Source organism: Montipora foliosa, chromosome 9, assembly GCF_036669935.1.
Source record: "Montipora foliosa isolate CH-2021 chromosome 9, ASM3666993v2, whole genome shotgun sequence".
In the NCBI taxonomy this organism is placed as follows: domain Eukaryota; kingdom Metazoa; phylum Cnidaria; class Anthozoa; order Scleractinia; family Acroporidae; genus Montipora; species Montipora foliosa.
In genome coordinates this window covers 40476057-40486056 of record NC_090877.1, presented here as the reverse complement: position 1 = coordinate 40486056, position 10000 = coordinate 40476057, and the positions used below count along the sequence as shown (strand labels likewise).

General features: G+C 39.4%; 1 protein-coding gene across 2 annotated transcripts in view; it reads right to left on the bottom strand.

The window, feature by feature from the left end:
• Nucleotides 1-6509, bottom strand: part of LOC137969457 (X-ray repair cross-complementing protein 6-like) — a 28361-nt gene extending 21852 nt beyond the window's left edge. Inside the window, exons 1-5 of one of the 2 annotated variants that reach the window (XM_068815697.1) lie at nucleotides 6300-6509; nucleotides 4572-4673; nucleotides 3530-3604; nucleotides 2448-2498; nucleotides 1126-1180 (exon numbers count right to left, since the gene is read on the bottom strand). In XM_068815697.1, coding sequence (XP_068671798.1) covers nucleotides 1126-1180; nucleotides 2448-2498; nucleotides 3530-3604; nucleotides 4572-4673; nucleotides 6300-6389 — 373 coding nt within the window. In that variant the 5' untranslated portion in view covers nucleotides 6390-6509. The remainder of the gene's footprint in view (nucleotides 1-1125; nucleotides 1181-2447; nucleotides 2499-3529; nucleotides 3605-4571; nucleotides 4674-6299) is intronic. The other variant, XM_068815696.1, reaches the window with a different exon arrangement.
• Nucleotides 6510-10000: the final 3491 nt, after the last annotated feature.

Genomic DNA, 10000 nt, shown 5'->3' with positions numbered 1-10000 from the left:
TTGATTTCACATCCGCAGTTCAATGTATGATTCAATTTATAAATCATTTTGTTCCTTGATTCACAAAATATATTATTTTTTGTGCTTTTGTCTCCCACTGACGCAGTACCATTGAGTGTCCTTAGTTAGCACATGTAGCTCACCCCTTCATTGTTCTTTGGTAAGGACTAATAATTTATCACACACTCTTATAGGCCTGGATCACAACATTTTTGTCATCAAATTATGTGGGGTGTTCAAGAACCTACCCACTGATTGCATACTCAAGGGGACAGAGTTCCTGGTGTTGAGTTCTAACCTATTTTCTTCAGCAAATTTGACCACCAATTGGCAGTGCTGAAATTAAAAAAATTCCAAGTTGTCCATGGATGTTTCTAAAGCTAGCCAACTAAACCCGCACTGATAAATTAGCAAACCCCCTATGATCAAATCCATGCCGTGCTGAGATGCAACCAGAAATATAGCGTTAAGGCTTGAGTACCCCATAGTTCTAAGTGTGCACCTGTGGTTTTTTTGTGGAAGTCTGGGTTTAAGTTTTGGCATTTGTCAAAATGAGTCTTCAACCTCCATTGCAATGTACATGTTTTTCCTATCTGATACCATATCTATAAACCGAATGTGCCATCCTTGCTCCTCCTATCAGACATTGACAATAGGAAACAGACGAGCGAGTAGGGCAATGCTTAAATATGTAATGCATTTTCTGTTTTTTGGCTGGGTAGTCCTTTCCTTGTCTTGTGTTTCAAGATTCAGCCCATGGCTTCCTGAGATACAGTCTGTACCCAAGACCAAAAAGAAAAAAAAGGGAAAAAGGAAAAAAAGAAGAGACACATCTACAAATTTATTGCATCAAAGTGCTGGATGTGAAAAGGTAAACAACCGGACAAAATGTCCGGCTTCCTGCCTCAAACAGGGTTCTCCCTAGTTTTCAGCGAAACACGTAAGGGACCTTTTCAAACCGGTAAAGCAATTGGTTAATGTTAGACGTTTTGCAAAGGATAAGCGACTTCTGACCGTTTGCAGGCGGTAATAAGTGCTCTTACAAGCGGTAAATGTTACCGGTTACCGCCTGATAAGGAGAACCCTGCTCAAATGAAAACCCTGAGTAAGTGCAGGAGTTCTTACCTTCAAGAAACTTCTCAAGATCCAGAATACGCTGGGCATCGGGAAAATCTAACTCCTGTGAAAAAAAACAAAGCTTAACCCATTGACACATGAAACACCCTAGGATACCCCCAGTTGACAAGTAATTATTGTCTGGCGTTTTGGACCGAGTAAAATCTGTTAAGTCTCACTCCCAGTGGTCAATGGGTTAAGAATGGAAAATACAGTGCGCATGGTCAAAGATGGTGACGACACTTGAGATTTCATTGCTGAGGAAAGCTGCATGTTTATTCCTTATTTTATGGAAGTTTCCATATTTGAACGAAAAGTGATCCTGAAGAATGAAATTACATTCTATATTATAACATTTTGATGGCGTCTAAATATAGAATGGCCTCTAAATATGACAATCTACATAATTTAGACTTTCAGGTAGAATCTCCACAAACAATGCCCCACAATAATAACAATGATTTTTGATATTATTCACCACATGTAAGACTGTTTTAATATACTTTTACTGCTTAATTAACTTTTAGTTAGCTTAAATGCACGACCTGATAAGCGGCAAACGCTTTAAATCACCATCGTGTTGAAATAAAAGTCATTGTATTGTATTGATGGCATTCATGAAAAGACACTTATCAAAACTTCACTCACATCCCACGAAAATGAACCTAATTGGAGTTATTATGCTCGTCCGGACGGGTTTTTAGCCTTAGTCGGCTGGGACCACCAGATGACCACGAATGTGGATCCCTGCTGTGCTGTATATGTACGTAGTTAAAAGTACTGATGGCGAGTCAGGCAATTTTATAGGCAGAAAAAAAAAAACGATCAAATAGGTTCAGGCAAATTACTGAGGTTCTGTTAAAGCAGGGCTCGAAATTGCGACCAATACAGTCGCATTTGCGACTAAATTTTTCCCTTTGCGACCAAAATATCTGGAGAAGTTGCAAATTTGCGACTTGTTGTCACCTTCGCTTTTCGAAACAAAAGGGTTAGCAGTTGCCACTTTGCTGCTACTTTTTGCTAAAATAAATAAAGAAATGACAAAATTATTTTGTTTCTCGCTGTGAATTTCTCTGAAGATAGCGTAATTGTAGAGTAATTTAGCTGCGATGTTACGTGCACAGCTCCATTTCTTCGATCATTCGCCATTTTCAGCGGTTTCTTTACACACAAGTATTGCGGGCTCATATTTTTTTGCTAAAACCGCTGACAACACAATGCAGCGCGGCGATTTTGCGACTAAAAATTTGCGAAATTGTGACTAAATTTTCGTATCTTATCGCAAAATGCGACTGGATTTTTTCGTTAATTCAAGCCCTGTAAAGCCTTACCTGATATACATCCAAAACTTGCTTGAAATCACTTGAGTTTTGGCTTTTGTCCTAAAATTTAAAATGCAGGATGAAAAACAAACACTACAAAGGGCAGGGTCTCTGTAATATGTCACTTTGCTAAGAGAATAAGTCTACAAATCATTTTTTGTAATAATAATAAATTACCAATAATGATAACGATAATGAGAGAAGAAGAGAAAGAAGAAGAGAGGAAGAAGAAGAAGAAGAAGAAGAAGAAGAAGAAGAAGAGAAGCGAGAAGGAAGAAGGAAGAAGGAGAAGGAGAAGGAGAAGGAGAAAAAGGAGAAGGGAAGAAGAAGAAGGAAGGAAAGGGAGAAGAAGAAGAAGAAGAAAAAGAAAAGAAAGGAGGGGAGAAGGAGAAGGAAGAAGGAGAAAGAAGAAGAAGAAGAAGAAGAAGAAGAAGAAAAGGGAGAAGAAGAAGAAAGAAGGAGGGAGGAAGGAAGAAGAAGAAGAAGAAAAAAGAAGAAGAGAAGAAAGAAGAAGGAAGAAGAAGAAGAAGAAGAAGAAGAAAGAAGAAAGAGATAAGAAGAGAAGAAGAATAAAGAAGAAAAAGAAGAAAAATAGATACACATGCACCTGCAGATGCACCAAAGAATGACTGCAATTAAGGAAAGAGAAAGACTAAACATGGAGATGTATGAAGATGTAAGACCAAATCTCAAGAGACTGTACCCAGGAGACAAAGTACGGGAATGCAAATAATGTTTTGTTACACTTTACATCAAGTTACAATAAGAACTGATAATTTAAAGAACTTAGAAATGTAGGACTTGTAAATGGACAAGACATCTTGTAAGTATCAAAATGGGTACTATTGCAAAACTGTGAAATCTTAAAATCATTTCACAGTATCTCAGTGTAATATAAAATAATCTTAGATCTTCCAGGAGCAACTTAGATCATTGCTTCCATTGATTCCAGTCCTAAGTTGTTTTTGGAATTGTTTCATGGAAAAATCTGAATGTTTACATTTTGCAGATACTTTACTTACTGCTAGTTACATGACAGCGCTTGGCTGTAATCTTTATAGTACAACTCAAGTCATTCAAGACAGACTTACAGTTCCAAAGAAAACCAGACCGATCAAATCTTTGTCACTGCTAATAATTTTGTTCTTGAGCACACTAACAGCACACTACCAGAAAAAGGTAGAACGAAAAGCAACATGAATTTTATTAGTAGAGAAAGGATTTGTGAAAGTTGAATAGGCCACTTTGGAAAATACCACAGTACTCTTTGTTTGTCCACCCAAATTTTGCAGAGCATTGTTTCAAATTCCTCTTGGGACTTAACCATGGTCTCAAGAGAAAACAAAAACAACGCTTATGCAAAACGTGGGGGGACAAACAAAAGATGGTATTTTCTAAAGTGGCCTATATACACCACATACATATAGTAGAGTCAGAGATGCACTTTTCAATAATGCTATAGGGATACTCTAAAAAAGTATGAGTGCTCTTCAGCAGAATCAGATGCACAACTGTGTGACCACTAGTATGGATGGTAGGATGCCCTACCATTGATAGAAAAGAAGGCTTACAAGAACAAGCTTAAGGCTATTAACCTAGTAGGTTTAGGTGACTCAAACTTCTAGGACTGAAATTGTTAAATTGTTTTTGTTGTAAAGGAAAGGGAAAAAGTTAATGAAGTCTTTTACTCTTTTAATGAGGGTGGCACATAATAGCCATAGGCTAACTAACTTGTGACCCTCAATCATACCAGACCATAGCACCGGGAACTCCATACCCAATTCTTTTCAATCAGTATGTGGGATCTTTAACAATCCATTGAGTTTTTTTACAAGGTTTGTGAGACACTGGCCTACGGTTTATAGTCCTTATATCAGAGAAGACTTGAAAGTCTAGATATTTGAAAATGTAATTTATTACAAAGGCAGCACTTTCTCCTCAGTTATTTTAAGACTCTGAGCGTTGGTCCGGTCGGAGTCAAACTCACGGCCTCCCGCGGGGCAGCCAGATGCTCAACCACCTAATCCATTGTCGCCCAGTAAATCAATGAAAAAGAGTAGTTTTCCCTAACTGGCAATCTTTGGATTGGCTCACTGCACGTACAGAAGATTAAAATTATGAAATTGATGATACCTTGATGCACAGTTGAAACGGAATTTCTCCTCTCGTCCGCTGAAACATTTCCTTGGAGCAGTCAATGACCAAGATGAGGCTATCCTTGTTCTCCCAACGAGTCTGTCATATTTAAGACCAAGGTAAGAGTAATCAAAAAGGCTTTTCGAACATTAGAAATTTGCTTCTTTTACAATCCTAACTTTCCATAAATTTGTGTTCCTAATCTTTACATATAAGTATATGACTTTAACCCCATTGTCCACTCTTGCAAGGGCAGAAACATACACAATACACTGTAACCCATTAACTCCTAAAAATGTCCTCATTGACGAGTACAATTATTTGTCTGGCATTTGACAGAGTAAAATAGACTATCAAGTCTCACTCCTTGGAGTGACAGGTACATGTAGGCCTGTCAAAACCTCACATTGTTTAATCTACACGTAATTGGTTAAATTGTACAGTGTAAGTGGGCCTTGCTTTGTGTCCCAGCACTTGACAAAGTCCCTTCTGACTTATGGCTGATTTTGCTTACGTGGCCAGTTATAAACCATAAGTCTTTTTGAGACAACACTGCCAAGCCAGCAACATTTTGCTGTAGAATTCAGGCCAGACCATAACACACTGGGAACACCAAGTCCTGCTCTTATTGAGCAATTATGTGAGAGATCATTATTGGTTGATACTTGACCAGTGTATCGGTCAATAATCAGTCAACACAATGGAAGAAATAGATTCATCCTAGGGACCAAGAAACACAGTCCTGTTGTAAAGGTTAATTGTTTAGTGAGGAAACCATCCTCAAGGAAGGCAATTTTCTAATGTGTTTGGAAACACTTTAACTTGTTTTTATTACATCAGTCATGGCTTGTCATCTGTGGGTGTAGTAATGAGCTCAGAAAAGCTTGTGATAGGCTGTCACAGTGTTCTTGGATCATGTTTACTGTAGGTAGTCTCGACTAATGTATTGATCGACAGTCATTTGCCATGTTGGTCAACAGTACTAATTAGTCGAAATATCAGTCGACAGTCGATCGATAATCGGGGGTACCCTCTTATGTACGCTATAAAATTATATAGGTATGTGCCGCCCAATAGGGGTAGGGTTTTTGAGGTGCTCAGTCCTTAAACAGGGTATCCTTTTTCGTATGTTTGGTATAATAATTGTGATCCTTAGATATTCCTTAGATAGGGTCACTAAATTGCAGTATCCACCCCAACGAGCAAAATGAAAAAGATATGGTCTATTAAGTTTAACAAAGTGATTATAAGGGATGTTTATAGCTTGTATTGCCGTAAGTGCAAGGCCTTTTGGGCCTTAAAAAGGGTATCAAATCTCTGTTTTCTACCCTTAATAGGGTCAGGGTTTGAGAACCGTGGTAAAGGAATGCTCATTAAAGATGGCTATTTCAATCCTAATCCATAAAGGCTGTTATTTTGGAAGTGTGCTGTAGCTGGTAGAGAAGTGAGAATTAAAGACTGGTGGATCGAATGAGGTGCAGAGAAAGTGTTGGCAAAAGAGAGAGAGACTGCTCTCCCTGTCAAACCCTTTGTCCTCTCCGTTAAACATTTTTTTTGGCTCACTCCAACCCTATGTCATTCACATTATCCAAGATGGCGGCAAAGCGGACCTCAACAAAATATGCCATACTCTGCAGACTATATATAGGCTTATAGCCAAACACAAGAGGAAAAATCAAATCTGTTGTCCCCAGACATCCAGCAATCTTATCCAGCTTATCTTACTTGTTGATCTGGATCAAAATTGTCCCCGCCGTCTTCCTCGTCAAACAAGCCAGCAGTGCTTGCCCAGAAAGTCGACGACCAGTCCGACATGTTTTGCTGATATCAGGCTGCGATGTTGAAAGCAAACGTAATCCCAGGAAAGAAATAAAAGACTTGCGTCTATCTTGCGTCTGCTTGTGTTGAACAGCACTTCCCGCGCTCGTCCCAGCTCTCTTCAAACAGCAACTACGGGCATTTCATGCACGTATTCCATGGTTTCCGAAGCTGGCTGATGGATGGGTAAGTACTTCCCGATGGATGACTGCAGGTTGGAACAACCTAAAACATTAGCGGCTAAAATTAAAGATAATGTTTAGCCTAAGGTTAGCATTTTTGTGCGGAAGGCTTGGGTTGCTTCAGTTATGGTAAAACCCAACCCTGCAACCTGCACTCCGTTGTGAAAAATCACTTCACGGTATGTTTTCTTCATTTATTTATATATGAGAAGAATGAATTTAATAACATCTATAAATTAACGACAGTAGTTAAAGAAGGGTCCTTCGCTGGAAATATTGGTGTTTTTTCGACCATTGTTGAAGAATTAGGAAACACGGAAGGCCATAATGTTATATATTGCTTTGGTATTTATCCTGAGCTCCTTCATAAGAAAAATTCAGCGGCTATGTGACCCAACGTACTGAAATAGTAACGTAACGTATCATGTGTAAGCTAATGCGCCGATCAACTCAAAACTTTAACATCACCCCCACCCAGGGCAAAGGCCGGGTCATTTGAACTTTTGAAGACTGGATCGTTCAAATTCCCGCCCCCTCGGGCCAAAATGGTGTTCAAATGCCCTACCCTATCGTCAGATTTGTCTGTCATACCCTACTAAAGAACAATATTAATCGTCATCAGCTCCTGTCGTCTTGATAACGCTTGTGTATAAACATGCTAACACATGTTTCGTGACCCTGTATATGATGATGCCGTTTTTACCAGACTTGAGCTGCTACGAAAACACAACTTTAATATTGAAACTATTCAAAGTGACTTGAAATTTAAATTAAAAGTCGGACAATGTCACTAAGCTAGTATAAGCTGCTCTAACTCCAAACGCAGCAAAAGTTGTTTAACGAGGAAACTGTCTACTTATCAACAACAGAGCCTAGAGTGTTTACGACTGCATGTATTTTAAATTGTTCAGTGTTGGTTGATTACCTCTAACAGAAAGGTACAGCTTTCAGAGCTTTAACAATGAAATGGGGATGTGAAAACGTACCATATTGTATTCACTCTATTGTATGACAAAGACGAATTACGCAGCCAAAATTCCTTTGAAGACAACTTTTGAAAATCTTTTTTTGTAAGCCAATCGCTCACAAATGCTATATACTCTTCATTCAAACTCTTCAATCTTGTCCAAACACATGTTTTATAGCCGTTAGCGACTTCGGCGTCCGAAATAAAAAAAAAACCTGACACTTTCGGTTCAATTTTTCGCACCTCGTGGACGCAGGCAAAGGTCAAATTCCCCACTCCCTGGGCACAGAAGATAGTCAAATGCCCTGGCTTTGCCCGGTTGGGGAGGGAGATGTTGAAGTTTCTATTTGATCAGCGCATAACGTACCTAACGCCATAAGTGAAGTTCTGCACTGCATTCTATTGCAGCTGCTATTACAACCGTCACACGAGGCCGGGACGAGGCCGGGACGAACTCAGACCGGCATGAGTTCGTATCGGCTTCCAGGACTGCGGACATGGACTGAGGACTGGGTATAAAAGACGGACTGAATACAAAACTTTGACTACGGACTACAATCTTGGCACCCGTGTTACCCAATCTAAATGGGTAATACCCATATAATCTAAATTTAGATCAGTGGGTGCAAGCCATCTCAGATGATCATTCGAGTCATCCAAGCAACTCATTAAATATGCGTTTCCTCTTTCACTTCAATTACATGAAGTTTACCCTATACTTAGAAATTTTCTCGTCAGGAAAAAAGAAGGGAAAAAAAAGGGAAAAAAAGGAAATTTTTTGTTTAAGATGATCGACGGACATGGATGACAAAAAGGTTGAACTTAGTCCGTTAGCCACGCGTAACGAATTATCGATAACCACCACACCATCGAAGCACGCTGCTGAATGAAAGCGAATTTTTATAATATTTAAATAGAGACCTATTACCAATATTGAAAGCTAATGGATTTAAGATGGGTGCTTACTTAGAATGGGCGTTTAGACTTAAACACAGTTTATCAGCACTATTCAAAATGGGTGCTTAGACCTAAATACGGTGCATGCATGGTTAGATGACTCGGATGATCATCTGAGATGGCTTGCACCCACTGATCTAAATTTAGATTATATGGATATTACCCATTTAGATTGGGTAACACTGGTGATCTTGGACAAAACTCGTTGGGAAAATGTGACGCTCTAATCTGTCTGTGTGATAAAGAGTAAATTCTTCCTACTTTCCCCCCTCCCCCCCATTCCAATGTTGTTTTAAAAAGTGACCAAAAGCTTGCACAGTATTTTGCATCAGGATCAAGATCAGAATTTTGTGAGTGCGTGCCAAACGATGCTTATAAAACGCGGACTGCGGACTAGGTATGAAACAAGGACTGAGTATCAAAAAACGGAGTATGTAACAAAACTAGGATAGTACTGGCCCAGATACAGATTTAAAAAAAGGCCTTGAGTCCTCTACACGGAAATGCCCAGTCACAACATCGACCGGGCTATCAAAAGTAAGAAGAGAGATTTTAGAGCGGTTTGCCATTGAGTGTCGAAAGTAATTACATAATTACTTTGGTTTATGATTGCTTCACTCAGTGATTGGTTCAAAGTTTTCGCTTTCAACCAATCAGAAATGAAACCAAAACCAATTGTGGCTTGCGCATCTACATTTTCCCGCGCTTTGTGCTGGCTACGTGTAATTACTTGGAGATTTGATTGGTTTACTGGATTGTCTCCTTCCTTTTTGATTGGCCAAATTAATTACTTTGGTTTTGGTTTTACGACACTTGATTGAAACTCGCTCTATCTCAAAATCGTACTTCACTTCACGAGTTGAACACCACAGGGAGTGGAAAAATTTTTATGGGGAAGAACGGAAACATGTAAGGCCAGGAGCCCATGACTAGGAGCCTCCCAATGCATTATATCCTTGAGTCAATCTTTGCGCGTATCTTTCTATATTTAGAACTAATCCTTCAGCAGGAAACTCACATTGACAACAATTTACATCCATTTGCACAGTTTGCATACATTGTTTTTGCTATTTTTGTCTTTGTTCCACAATAACTTTATTCTGATTGGCCATTCTAAACAGTGTGTGCAGAGCCGAAGAACTCGTGGCGTTCTAAAAATAGAAAGATACGATCAAAGGTTGACTCATAGGGCTTGTATAGGAGAGGCAAGCTCCTACTCATGCGCACCTGGTAAGGCATATACTTCAACTCTACGTATATTTCCATCATTAAATTAAAGTCCTCTGACTGTTGTTGTCGTAGTTCGTGCCAGGATGGCCGGATGGTTTCAAAACACACGAAGACTGTTTTGGAATGTCACGCAATCTTTACTCCTAAATTCTGCGTAAGAGGCTAAAGATGAAGTCGGAAGTGTGTACGCGTAAATCAGGACATGGACTATAACAGCTGATCTCTTGGTCGAGTGCTGTTTACAGACGGACCCGTGCAACACTGAGGTGAAC